Source organism: Mercenaria mercenaria, unplaced genomic scaffold, assembly GCF_021730395.1.
Source record: "Mercenaria mercenaria strain notata unplaced genomic scaffold, MADL_Memer_1 contig_3125, whole genome shotgun sequence".
Taxonomy (NCBI): domain Eukaryota; kingdom Metazoa; phylum Mollusca; class Bivalvia; order Venerida; family Veneridae; genus Mercenaria; species Mercenaria mercenaria.
The window spans coordinates 6,588-21,484 of NW_026461237.1; the positions used below are offsets into that span (position 1 = coordinate 6,588).

Genomic DNA, 14,897 nt, shown 5'->3' on the forward strand with positions numbered 1-14,897 from the left:
CGCATATTGACAACATATGACTTTAGGTACTCTCTTTGAATGATTTCATCATCATTTAAGTGTAACTAATCTTTCTTCACAATTATGTATATGCTTAAAATTATTCTAATCAGTCACTTTTAAGTGGCAAAGATTCATTTTCCTTGTTCATATTTATCATAAACTGCAAAAAGGGATAATATGCAATAACATCATATTGCTTGTACTGAAGTGGTATTGCTCACTATACATGTACGGCAAAAAAGTCTAATTAATCACATTTATTGCTATTTAATAATACTGTCAGCAAAACTTCCTGGACCACTGCGGATTAACTCCAGAAACTGTTCATGGAATCAATCCAGAAAATTGTCCATGAAAAGTACTCTGGAAATCCTTGGACATATTTCGGCAGTTTTCCGCAGTATTCCATATCCATCTCCGGAAAGTTTGTTAGAATACTCCGGAGTCCTGACTTCCATGGAAATTCACAGACATTCCATGGAAACTTCTGGAATTTTCTCAGCCGGAAAATCACATTTATTGCTATTGAATATAATACTGTCAGCTGAACTGCCTGGACCACTGCAGAATAACTTTGGAAAATTGTTCACGGATGTTCGTGGAATCACTCCGAAAAATTGTCCATTGAAATTACTCTGGAAATCCCTGAACATTTTCCCGCAGCTATCCGCAGTATTCCATATCCAACTCCGGAAAGTTTGTCCAAATACTCTGGAGTGACTTCCATGGAAACTTCTGAAATTTTCTCAGCCAGGTGGCTTAATATTTTGACTCCAGACATCAAGTTTTAAAGAAGACTACTAAAATCATTTGCAATTTATATATCAGAAAATAAAGGATCTTTTTGTTGGGTTTACTGTCACACCGACACAATGACTATTATAGGTCATATGACGAGGCCCCTAAAATTTTGTAATCACCAAGGAAAGAAGTACTGAAAAGAAAATCATATCTTTTTCTTATACAAAAATAAATGATTCAATCAAAATATCAATCAATGCGCGCGTACACGCGCACGCACGCACACACACACACACACACACACACACAATCAGAAACAGTTATACCTACCATTTGATATTATTGTAAATTCTAAGGTCAGAGCTTTTCCTTCTTCTATCCTTCCCATGTAATTTTCTGTTAGTACACGGATATTGTATGTGTTAGGACCGAGTCCTGTTATATTAAAGTTGAATGTTAGTGATTCATCTGTAAGAAATGCCTTGTCTGTTTCGTTGAACCTAATTTGCTCCATCCAGTTTTCAGTGCCAACCACTGCTGTTTCCACAATAAAAGTTTGGATTCTACCACCATTGAAGCCGCCAACAAGGGAAAAAGTAGGAACATCATCCACAATGCCAGTGTAAATAAAGCTTACTGGAGCTGAAGGTTTGCCTGTTAAAATTAAAGTAATCTACATATAGTGGAAAAAAAAGATTAATTAGGATGCCTTTATTTTATCATATACAGTCAAATCTCAATATTTCGACTCCGGTTATTTCGATTTTTCAATATCTTGAGCGGATTCTCCCAGTGTAACGGTCAGATTTTTCCCCAGTCAGTTTTTCTCTGGGGAAAAAAACCAACCAGTTGATTTCTTCCCAGTGGAAAAAAACAAACGGTTGATCCTATCCCCAGGAAAAAATCAACTGGTTGGTTTCATCCCCCCCCCCCCCCCCCCCCCCCCCCACACACACACTCCCCTATAGTTTTATGCATAAACAAGGTCCCGATTTCTTTCCTTCTTATTCAAGACCAAATCTATGGGGGGCACAAAAATCAGTTTCATCAGAGCATATCATTTTATCTTTTAAGGCTCCTGTGACCGCGTATTTTCAATTTTCATCAAAGCTAACCGTAGTATCTTCTCGTCCTGAGTCATCTCTTCATATTGAGATTCGTCAATTTCTTTACGTAAAATGTCTGTAATGTTGTTAGCCAAAGTGGAATCAATATCCTCCCCACATGTCTCCACAGAACGAAACCGTTTACTTAGGGTAGAAAACAGACAGTTAGATTCAAAAGTCTTTACAGGCATCTTCTTTCTAGAGTCATTCTTGTCATCCTAAAGTTCTCTATCAGAAAAACATCCATCTCTCTGAACTAGAGACAAGTCATCACCACAAAGGGAGGGATCACCAACAAAGGTGGATAAGCCATGAGAGTGATCAGACTGAGCTCAGTATTAGTCATTGAGCAATTCATCATATGAAACCATATCTTCATTCCAGGCCTTTTTTATATCAGCCACCCACTTAACGAGGCCCTCTACTTTCTTTTGGCTTGACAAATGTGACTGATTAATCGAGTTCTGCATTAACAAAATCTGATCTTTAAAAGCAACTTGCTCATTCTTGTCAATGCTGCCCGAAAAGATACCCGAAAAAGAGGGCTTGTTCGGAGTTTTAGTATATATCAAACCGTTTAAGTTTGCACCAATTCAGCAGACGACATGAAAATTTGAGTGAATAAAAAATCAAACAACATGCCCAGTTTTGTAATAAAATGCAGTCGTTTTTTGTAATCATCACATTCTCACTTTTTATTATCGTAGATCTAGTTTTTTTACCATTTTCTATCTTATTTTATCCATTTTCTACATGTATACAAAATTTATGTTTTTAAGACTGTCTGCGTTTTTCTTTTCTTTTCTTTTATTTCCACGAGTTAATAAAAAACCTTCAGCTACACTGTTGTATTGCATTGCAATTGCATTGTAATTTTCACGACCGCGCGCTTCTCACACAGCGTTATAATTGAGCCTAGCCATGAGAAAACCAATATCGTGGGTTTGCGATCAGCATGGATCCAGACCAGACTGCGCATCCGCGCAGTCTGGTCAGGATTCATGCTATTCGCTAACAGTTTCTCTAATTGCAATAGACTTTGAAAGTGAACAGCATGGATCCTGACCAGACTGCGTGGATGCGCAGGCTGGTCTGGATCCATGCTGGTCGCAAACCCACTATGTTGGTTTTCTCATGGCACAGCTCATATGTTTACTTACGGGATACACAATTCTAACTTTCTTTTAGAATTATGACGAAATGGGAAGATGACACAGCCTTATAATTTTTTTAATGTATTTTCCAGTAGCATATAAGGTAAATAAATGTCCCGTTTATACGCTTAGAATTTCTTATATAATATGAAGCAGCATTCAAAATACGTCTAATGTACTGTGGGTGGGTGGGGTATTGCATATACTTTATATACGGCGGACCTGCGTTATAAATTTAACCCCGCTAGATCCCCCGGTCTCGAACCTTGGACGCTAACGACAGCGTTATAAAGGGGTAAAAGTGTACCATAAACCTTTAAAAGTAAATCATACTTCTTAGTTTTGTATAACCTAAATTAAACCGATCACTCTTGAGTTGAAGTTGAATTACTTAAGAAACTCCACATACAGTCCTTCGGCTTTAACCATGGTAAGCCTGTAAACCTTTTATATTAACATGAGAACTATTTATTATACAGCCTTCAAGCTTCACATAAAAATTGGTATTTCACAGTACATTGACTAGTGCTAAATGAAATTAAGGTATGGGGCTAGTATAGCTGTTTTAAGGAAGGGGATAGGTAGGTGTTGGTTGGCTAAACAACACTCCCCATCCTCTTTACTACCACGTGGTAAAAAGAGCTACCGACGTGCTTGGGGGTTTGGACTACGAAGTCGGGATCAATCAACTTCCATTTGTTGAAAAATGGCGAGTGGCCAGCCTGGTAGTATTTAGTAATAGATTATGAACATTTAAAGCAGCATATAAGTCAAAAGATAAAAGGTAAGGGTAGACTTCTCGGAAGCACAGAGCACCAAAAACACAGCCACAGAGCCACACATTTGCATAGTAGGCCAACAACAAAAAGAAGCTGTAATGGAAAAATATTCTGTATTATTTGACGACAAAATATCAGTATGGGTGTCACGGTGTTTTGATAACCGATAAGTATTATGTATGACGCATACATTTATGTCGACATGTTACAATCAAAGGATCAGTAGAACATATTGTAAGTGATAATATTATCATATATAACATCTATCATATATATTATACAACGTCAAAACAATTGACATATATGGCGACAAGTTGTGAGAAATAAACTTCAAGAAACATACATGTGCCCAATAGAAGCTTCCATAGTTTTGCCTTCAGTGTTTTGATAAAATGTTCTTTCAAACCATGGCGTTTGGTTATATATGTTTGAAGTCCATTAAAGAATCTCATGATTGCGGAAATTAATTACTTTCTGGTAAGATGACTTTTCACCAGAACAAAATACATCCGAAGATTATATCAGTTTCAATTAAATTTAGATTGCTCATTGACGTAATGGAGCAAGCAACACTGACATTTCCCCTAACCCCAGGTTTGCGTGGGAAATTGTGTACCAAGTAATGGTAAACTGTGTGACTTGGCCAAAACGGTATGTGCTGAACTAATCGCCTTGATATTACTGAAAACTTGTTGAAACAGGGTGTTAAACTCCAAAAACAAACAAATAAACAAAATGGTGGTAGTATGGTCTTCCGGAAGCACAAAGTATATCCGAATATGGAAATACCAAGTTCTGGTAAACGGTTTAGGTCTGCTTAGTCTGCAATGGAATCTTGTGAGGCGGTTAAATGAGGAAACGTCGTGTTTCTTCAACTACTTCTCCAATCCCTAAATAGACACGAGTACTGGAAAACCAGCCCAGGAAGAAGGGTCGAGCGTGATTAATATAAACCTTGTTTCATGATCGATGTAAATAAATACGAGTAAATTTAAGCTAAAATAGCCTTTTTTAGCTGTAGGATTGCTGAAAATGGCGTTAAAATGAACACAACAACATTAACAATAACAACACTCTTAATCATCATTTGAAATAATTCACTGCTAAAAACTAAAGTACATTCAAAAGTTTAATATTTAGTATTATTTACTTAGTATTATTTAGTAAACATCCACTCGAGATAAATCATTTTTTAACAAGAGCCTTGCGGGTGCTGACGCTCATCTGATTTTTTTTCTATAATAGAAAAATTGCCCTACCTATGATTTTCTAAGTCAAAAAATAACCATAATTCTTGCAACAAGAGGGCCAAGATGGCCCTATATCGCTCATCTGTTATCATTGCACTTCTTGTCCTCAGAAAAAATATCTAAGTCCAAAGGATAGGAACAACAAAGGGAAGAAATTTAACCAAAAAGAAAAAATAAATTCTTAAAAGGTACAGATATGTCAAAATACACCTAAAAATTGGAGGTACCATCCATGTTGTACCACAGAAAAGTGGTCTCGGTTTTAGCCAATAATAAAAAAGTTACTAAAAATAAGCTATTTATAGTAACGTAAAAGTGAAGTAATTAAAAAGAAAATTATTGTAAGTGAACAAAAGAAGGATCTGCCATATAAATCTGTTGACATAAATGAAAATTTCAGATCAGTATCTTCATTAGTTACGAAGATATATCAATTTTAATTTGAAATAAAGGGAGGTAATTTGACATAAAATCAGTCCATAGTTATCTACCCTGATTGACTCAGTTCAACTAATGACAATAATGAAATTTCAAATAAGTCCTATAAGTACTTCCAGTTTGATTACAATCAGGGGAGGTAATCAGATATAAAATAACCTACGATTGGATCTGATTTGTCATGGAATCCAAGATTTATTGTTGTTGAAGATATTTTGGAAGTTTGTATCAAATAAAACCATAAATGAAGTTTCTATATGACTGCAAAAGCCAAAATAGCCAATTTTGGACCTTTAAGGGGCCATAACTCTGGAACCCATGAAGGAATCTGGCCAGTTCAAGAGAGGATCCAAGATCTTGTGGTGATACAAGTTGTGTTCAAATTTGGTTAAAATCAAATCATAAATGAAGCTGCTATTGTGCAGACAAGGTCAAAATAGCTAATTTTGGCCTTTCAGGGGCCATAACTCTGGAACCCATTATGGGGTCTGGCCAGTTCAACAAAGGAAATGAGATCTTATGGCGACACAAGTTTTGTGCAAGTTTGATTAAATTCAAATCATAAATGAAGCTGCTATTGTGCAGACAAGGTCAAAATAGTTAATTCTGGCCCTTTCAGGGGCCATAACTCTGAAACCCATAATGGAATCTCGCCAGTTCAACAAAGGAACCAAGATCTTATAGTGATACAAGTTGTGTGCAAGTTTGGTTAAAATAAAATCGTAAATGAAGCTGCTATTGTGCAGACAAGGTCAAAATAGCTGATTCTGGCCATTTCAGGGGCCATAACTCTGGAACCCATAACGGAATCTGGCCAGTTCAAGAAAGGAACCAAGATCTTATGGTGATACAAGTTGTTTGCCAGTTTGGTAAAAATCAAATCATAAATAAAGCTGCTATTGTGCAGACAAGGTCAAAATAGCTAATTTTGGCCCTTTCAGGGGCCATAACACTGGAACCCATAATGGGATCTGGCCAGTTCAAGAAAGGAACCGAGATCTTATGGTGATACAAGTTGTGTGCAAGTTTGAGTAAAATAAAATTATTAATGAAACCACTATCGTGCAGACAAGAAATTGTTGACGCACGCACGGACGCACGGACTGACGACGGACGACGGACGAAGGGTGATTACAAAAGCTCACTTTGTCACTATGTGACAGGTGAGCTAAAAAGCAGGATGGAGCTATGTTTCTTGATGTACATAGTCAACTTATGATAGTGAACAACTGTTGCAAGTTTCAAAGCAATAGCTTAAATAGTTTAGGAAAAAAGCTGACCTAAACATAAAACTTAACCATTAAATCTGAATTTTTTTAAGTCCAAAAGGGGCCATAAGTCATGCAAAAAGCAGGACAGAGTTTGTTTCTTGTTGTACATGGTCAGCTTATGATGGTGAACAAATGTTGCAAGTTTTAAAGCAATAGCTTTGATAGTTTATATGAAAAGCTGACTTAAACATATTACTCAACTAAGAAAACTGATTTTCTAAGTCTAAAAGGGGCAATAATTCTTGAAAAAAGCAGGATGGAGTTATGTTTCTTGATGTACAGGGTCAGCATATGATGGTGAACAAGTGTTGCAAGTTTCAAAGCAATAGCTTTGACAGTTTAAGAGAAAGCATAAAACTTAACCAAGAAATCTGATATTTTCTAAGTCCAAAAGGAGCCATAAATCTTGCAAAAAGCAGAATGGATCTAAGTTTCTTGCTGTACAGGGTCAGCTTATGATGGTGAACAAGAGTTGCAAGTTTTAAAAAAATAGCTTTGATAGCTTAGGAGAAAAGCTGTCCAAAACAGGGCAATAATTCTTGCAAAAAGCAGGATGGAGTTATATTTCTTGATGTACAGGGTCAGCTTAAGCTGGCGAACAGATGTTGCAAGTTTCAAAGCAATAGCTTTGATAGTTTAGGAGAAAAGTTGATCTAAACATAAAACTTAACCAAGAAATCTGATATTTTCTAAGTCCAAAAGGGGCCATAAATCTTGCAAAGAGCAGGATGGAGTTATGTTTCTTGCTTTACAGGGTAAGCTTATGATGGTGAACAAGTGTTCCAAGTTTCAAAGCAATAGCTTTGATAGTTTAGGAGAAAAGCTGACCTAAACATAAAACTTAACCAGGCAACGCCGAAGCAGACGCAGACGCCGACGCCGATCAAATGATGACAATAACTCATCTTTTTTTTCTTCAAAAAATCAGATGAGCTAAAAACAGAAAACTTGGAAGCAATTGTTTTAACTTCATACTGCGCTATTATCACTTAGCGCACTATAATAGACAGAAATATTGATAAGACATTTTTCATATTTGAGCTATCTCCAAATTAAACAAGAGCTGTCACTAATGGTGACAAATGCCCCAGCAGCACCTTGACCTTTGACCTGGTGACCTTGACCTTTGACCTGGTGACCCAAAAGTCAGTAGGGGTGGTGTGCATAATAAGTACTATCAGCATGTGAAGTTTGAATGTCATGGGTGAAGTGGTTTGCGAGTGAAGTGCCTTCATGCAAAAAGTTAACGTTGGCCCCTATGACCGTGACCTTTGATATGGTGACCCCAAAGTCAGTAGGGGTGGTGTACATAATAAGTACTATCAGCAAGTGAAGTTTAAAGGTCCTGGGTGAAGTGGTTTGCGAGTAAAGTGCCTTCATGCAAAAAATTAACGTTGGCCCCTGTGACCTTGACCTTTGACCTGGTGACCCCAAAGTGGGTAGAAGTGGTGTACTCATTAAGTACTATCAGCAGATGAAGTTTGAAGGTCCTCGGTGCAGTGGTTCGCGAGTAAAGTGCCCTCATGCAAAAAGTTAACGTTGGCCCCTGTGACCTTGACCTTTGACCTGGTGATCCCAAATCAGTAGGGGTGGTGTACTCAACAAGTACTATCAGCAGGTGAAGTTTGAAGGTCCTGGGTGCAGTGGTTCGCGCGTAAAGTCCCTTCATGCAAAAAATTCAAGCAAAAAGTTAACGTTGGCCCCTGTGACCTTGACCTTTGACCTGGTAACCCCTTAGTCAGTAGGGGTCGTGTACATAATTTCCTTATATCGGTATTAAATGTGTCAAGAAAGAATAATAAACATCTTCTTGCTGCATTTTTATTTTTTCAAAAAGACCAACCATAACGAAAATAAGGGATGTTGAAACTTTTAAGGCATTTTTCTCGAAACGGAAAAAAGGACATAGCTCACTATAACAAGAGGGCCATGATTGCCCAATATCGCTCACCTGTTGTCATTGCACTTGAGGACAAGAAGGTCCTCAGATAAAATATCTAAGTCCAAAGGACAGTAACAACAAAGGGAAGAAATTTAACCAAAAAGAAAAAAAAATCTTACAAGGGACAGATATGTCAAAATACACCTAAAAATTAGAGGTACCATCCATGTTGTACCACAGAAAAGTGGTCTCGGTTTTTCCCTACGGCCAATAATAAAAAGTTACTAAAAATAAGCTATTTATAGTAACTTAAAAGGGAAGTAATAAAAAAAAATTATTGTAAGTGAACAAAAGAGGGATCTGCCAAATCTGTTGACATAAATGAAATTTCAGATCAGTATCTTCATTAGTTACGGAGATATACCCATTTTAATTTGAAATAAAGGGAGGTAATTTGACATAAAATCAGTCCATAGTTATATATCTACCCTGATTGGCTCAGTCCAACTAACGACAATAATGAAATTTCAAATAAGTTCTATAAGTACTTACTGATATAAATCCATTTTGATTACAATCAGGGGAGGTAATCAGATATAAAATAACTCTGAACCTACGCTTGGATCTGATTTGTCATGGAATCCAAGAATTAAAGTTATTTTGGAAGTTTGTATCAATTAAAACCATAAATGAAGACTCTATATGGCTGCAAAAGCCAAAATAACCAATTTTGGACCTTTAAGGGGCCATAACTCTGGAACCCATAAAGAAATCTGGCCAGTTCAAGAAAGGAACCAAGATCTTGTAGTGATACAAGTTTTGTGCAAGTTTGGTTAAAATCAAATCAAAAATGAAGCTGCTATTGTGCAGACAATGTCAAATAGCTAATTTTGGCCTTTCAGGGGCCATAACTCTGGAATCCATTACGGGATCTGGCCTGTTCAAGAAAGGAACCGAGATCTTATGGTGACACAAGTTTTGTGCAAGTTTGATTAAATTCAAATCATAAATGCTATTGTGCAGACAATGTCAAAATAGCTAATTCTGGCCCTATCAGGGGCCATCACTCTAGATCCCATAATGGAATCTGGCAAGTTCAAGAAAGGAACCAAGATCATATGGTGATACAAGTTGTGTGCAAGTTTAGTTAAAATAAAATCATAAATGAAGCTGCTATTGTGCAGACAAGGTCAAAATAGCTAATTCTGGCCCTTTCAGGGGCTATAACTCTGGAACCCATAACGGAATCTGGCCAGTTCAAGAAAGGAACCAAGATCTTATGGTGATACAAGTTGTGTGCCAGTTTGGTAAAAATCAAATTATAATAAAGCTGCTATTGTGCAGAAAAGGTCAAAATAGCTAATTTTGGCCCCTTCAGGGGCCATAACTCTGGAACCTGTAATGAGATCTGGCCAGTTCAAGAAAGGAACCGAGCTCTTATGGTGATACAAGTTGTGTGCAAGTTTTGTTAAAATAAAATCATAAATGAAACCACTATCGTGCAGATAAGAAATTGTTGACGCACGAGATGCACGCACGGACGGACGGACTGACGACGGACGACGGACGAAGGGTGATCACAAAAGCTCACCTTGTCACTATGTGACAGGTGAGCTAAAAATTAAGTGAAGACACACATTTCAAATGTCTGCATACAACTCTTGATGGAAACATGTCATTTGTTTACTACAATTTACTTCAAAATAAACAAACAGATAAATACTTACTCTCTGACACATGTTCCAGAATCCATTCCTTCGGTGGTCCAATATCATTTTGAAGCACTAAAGTGTAGTTTCTGAAATCTGACACTTCCTCATCTTTTATATGTAATACAGCAATGTATCCTTCAAGATCAACTGGTTCATTATAAAACTTGTACGTAACATTATGTTTCCTGTAAGATACTTCGTATTTGCTAGAATTAGTGATTTCAGAGCCATTTTCTAGTCTAAATCCCACATGCTTAATCTTTGGATAACTGTAGAATGGAATTGTAATATTTACAGATGTTCCTACTGCCCCTGCAAATGTGTATGTCCCTTCATGTAGTACTTTCGGTGATACTGAAACATTGATTAAAACCAAAAGCTATACAAAACAAGTGAATGATGTACTCACGGGTACTAAACAGTGTCTTCCGTACTGCCTGTGCCGACGAGGATTGAAGTCATTTCGCTTCCTGTACCGCAGGTACTTCGTCAATGTTTACAAAACGAGCGAGATCGGTGAGTGATTTTTGTCATTTTTGTCATTTTGTTACTGCATGAAGCATTTTTTTCAAAAATCGGGGAATGTAGCGGGGTGTAGATGTATCTTATCTACATTTCCATCCTAAAGGTTGTGGCAAATGATCAATTTCCTAGAAACGTAAGGACAAATAAGTTGGGAATGAAACGTGATTTTTTCACATAAGTGACTGTTTGAACTCATTTCTTTTCACTGTCCCAAACGATGTCGTCTCTGCCGTCGTAAATTATATTTATAAATGACATGTGATTTGCTAAAACATAAAATGTGTCCAGAAAGTTCCGAATTTGAACGTTATGGCATTTTTGGAAAAGTGCTGCAGGCATTTCAACGGTGACGCAGCCCCTTCGAGGTGTCGCAGGCACTTCGAAAAGTTTCATAAATTTGGCCCATAACTAACCAAATCTCCAATAACTCGCATTCGTATGATTATATTTTATATTCACAAATATAAAAAAGTTTAGCAATCGGTTTATCTTCGCGGGTAATCTTAAACTCTAGTACGCAATTGTTCCGGTCAGTTGAAGCAAACTGTATTTCCCAAACATTATGCTTTTTTGAAAATTGCCTTCTCTGTCCGTCCTTAGTCTATGCTGCTCGATATGGTTTTTTTTTTCGAAGTTTTGTTTGCAGGAAAAAAATAGGCTTTTACGTACATGTAAAAACTATTAAAATTCTCCCGTTTGATCGTTTATGAGCTATACTTATTAAGTTCTCCATTTTTCTGAAAAAATTTTAACAATATTTTTTTTTTTTTGTAGATATACTTGATATTTCCAGGAAACGTTAGACTATTAAAATAACTAAAGAAAATTTCAAACATCAATATAGTTTCTAATTTTATACCGAAATAACTGTCTAGCTAGTAAATGTCAGCTAGCTGTCCACAATGGGCTCTTACACAAATGGTATCGAGATTATAATTTGAATCATCGCAATAATATTTACAGGAAACTTTTGACTATTGAGACTCTTATTAGAAAACTTCGCTTTATCACGATAATTTCCTAAAGTATCGCGACAGCTACCTACCTATCTCGTGGCAGAGGTTATATTAATGCAGTAATTTGGTCAAAAATGTGCTTGCATGGTGTATCAAAAGAAGTCCCTAATAAATACATCCTAATTTTTTCATTTTTTGCGCATTTGCGCATAAATCGGGAGCCAAATGGGCATTATTTCACTCGTGGAATGAATTGTACATAAAAAGGACACTTTTCATGCTAATATTCGCATGTTTTCGAGTTGCTTTACGTGAAAACGAATGTAGGGTTTTTATTCTGCGGACCGCTTTCTGAAATGTGGCAATATGAGGGTACCTGACTTCAGTTGACTTGCATTTCACTGCATACTATTCAACACCCCTTTTTCTTTTCGTTTTCTTGAAGGAAATGTATGGATATGTTGTGGAAAATAGGTCTACGACGGAGTGAAAATCTAGAAACTGTAACAAAATTGTTCTGAAGTAGCTAAATTTTATATGATTTTTTTTTATTGGTATATAGCCTAAACCACCATAATGGATGGATATTTAAAGTGTAACAAAGGTTTGGTCCCTTTTATTTTGCAACTATAAAGTCAATTTATCACAGTATCATGGGGGCATTTAGTTTCTGCCCTTCTGTTTTTCTGTTCTTCCATTTGTCTGTTTGTCTAGTTTCGGCCAAATTTATGTCCAAATACTTTTTGAAAGTGCCTGCGGCAACTCGAAGGGGCTGCGGCATCGTCGAAATGCCTGCAGCACTTTTCCAAAATTGGCATAACATTCAAATTCGGAACTTTCTGGACACATTTTATGTTTTAGCAGATCACGTCATTTATAAATATAATTTACGACGGCAGAGACGACATCGTTTGGGTCAGCGAAAAGAAATTAGTCTAAACAGTCACTGATGTGAAAAAAATCACGTTTCATTCCCAACTTATCTGTCCTTACGTTTCTTGAAAATTGATCATTTGCCACAATTTTTAGCATGGATATGTAGATAAGATATATCTACACCCCACTACATTCCGCGATTTTTGAAAAAAATACTTCATGCAGTAACAAAATGACAAAAATCACTCACCGATCTCGCTCGTTTTGTAAACATTGACAAAGTACCTGCGGTACAGGAAGCGAAGTGCCTTCAATCCTCGTCGGCACAGTCAGTGCCACAGGCACTGTTTAGTACCCGTGGTACTGCTATGCAGCATAACCTATCTGTCAGTGACATTTGTAAAGATTGAAAACAAGAGGGCCATAATGGCCCTATATCGCTCACCTGTTATCATTGCACTTGAGGACAAGAAGGTCCTCAGAAAAAATATCTAAGTCCAAAGGACAGGAACAATAAAGGGAAGAAATTTAACCAAAAAGAAAAAAAAAATTCTTACAAAATACAGATATGTCAAAATACACATAAAAATAGGAGGTTCCATCAGAAAAGTGGTCTCGGTTTTTCCCTACGGTTAATAATAAAAAAGTTACTAAAAATAAGCTATTTATAGTAACGTAAAAGGGAAGTAATTAAAAAAATATATATTGTAATTGAACAAAAGAAGGATCTACCAAATAAATCTGTTGACATAAATGAAATTTCGGATCAGTATCTTCATTAGTTACGGAGATAGGTCCATTTTAATTTGAAATAAAGGGAGGTAATTTGACATTAAATCAGTCCACAGTTATCTACCCTGATTGTCTCAGTCCAACTAATAACAATAATGAAATTTCAAATAAGTCCTATAAGTACTTACTGATACAAATCCATTTCGATTACAATCAGGGGAGGTAATCATATATAAAATATCTCTGGAACCTTCGATTGGATCTGATTTGTCATGGAATCCAAGATTTATTGTTGTTGAAGATATTTTGGAAGTTTGTATCAAACAAGAGCTCGTCGAACACGAAATGCCCCCCTTGATGCATTCAGTAATTGCACAAGGAACAGAAATTATTTGCTCACTGTAAATAAAAGTTCTACCATTCTGGTTTAATCTGACCTTGACCTTTAACCTATTAAGAGATTACAGAGTGATCTTGTCGCCATCCACTGAGCCATTTTTGAATATTCCAAATTTCAAGACCAGCTCAAGGTCAAAATCAATGTTAAATTTCATTTCGTTACAAAACAATGTGTATGTGGTCCAAATTTGAAAGCTGTGGCTTGAGAAATGTGAAAGCAGGTCACTAGATCTATTTCAAGGTCAAAGTTCATTTCGGTAGACAGAAATATGCATGTGCTTCAAATTTGAAGGCTGTAGCTTGAGAAATAGGTAACAGGTAAAAATCAATGTCAAATTTCAATTCAGAACACAAAAATATGCATGCAGTCCAAATTTGAAGCCTGTAGCTTCAGAAATGTGAAAGTAGGTCACTATGTCAATCTCAAGATCAAAGTTCATTCCGGTTCACAAAACTATGCATGTGGTTCAAATTTGAAGGCTGTAGCTTGAGAAATGTGAAAGTAGGTCACTAGGTCAAAATCAAGGTCAAATTTTATTTCGGAACACAAAACAATGCAGGTGGTCCAAATTTGAAGCCTATACCTTCAGAAATGTGAAAGTAAGTCACTAGGTCAATCTCAAGATCAAAGTTCATTTCAGTACACAAAACTATGCTTGTGGTTCAAATTTGAAGGCTGTAGCTTGAGAAATGTGGAAGTAGGTCACTAGGTCAAAATCAAGGTCAAATTTTATTTTGGAGCACAAAATGCATGTGGTCCAAATTTGAAGCATGTACCTTCAAAAATGTGAAAGTAGGTCACTAGGTCATTAACAATGTCAAAGTTTTTTTCGGTACACAAACCTATGCATGTGGTCCAAATTTGAAGGCTGTAGCTACATAAATGTGAAAGTAGGTCAGTAGGTCAAGATCAAGGTCAACTCATGTCAAGGTTCATCTTGCCACTCAAAACTATACATGTGGTCCAAATTTGAATGATGCAATTTATGGACATGAAGGTTCTAAGTTTTTCCCTATATAAGTCTATATGAACCATATGACCCCTGGGGAGGGACCATATTTGACCCTAGAGT

The 14,897-nt window shown here is 36.6% G+C and overlaps 1 protein-coding gene across 1 annotated transcript in view; it reads right to left on the minus strand.

Annotated features, from left to right (window-relative positions):
• Positions 1-1,074: 1,074 nt before the first annotated feature.
• The window catches only part of LOC128552755 (hemicentin-1-like), a gene marked incomplete at both ends in the record, with an annotated part of 51,861 nt that continues 38,038 nt past the window's right edge, over positions 1,075-14,897 (minus strand). Inside the window, 2 exons of the mRNA XM_053533814.1 lie at positions 1,075-1,398; positions 10,352-10,690. Coding sequence (XP_053389789.1) covers positions 1,075-1,398; positions 10,352-10,690 — 663 coding nt within the window. The remainder of the gene's footprint in view (positions 1,399-10,351; positions 10,691-14,897) is intronic.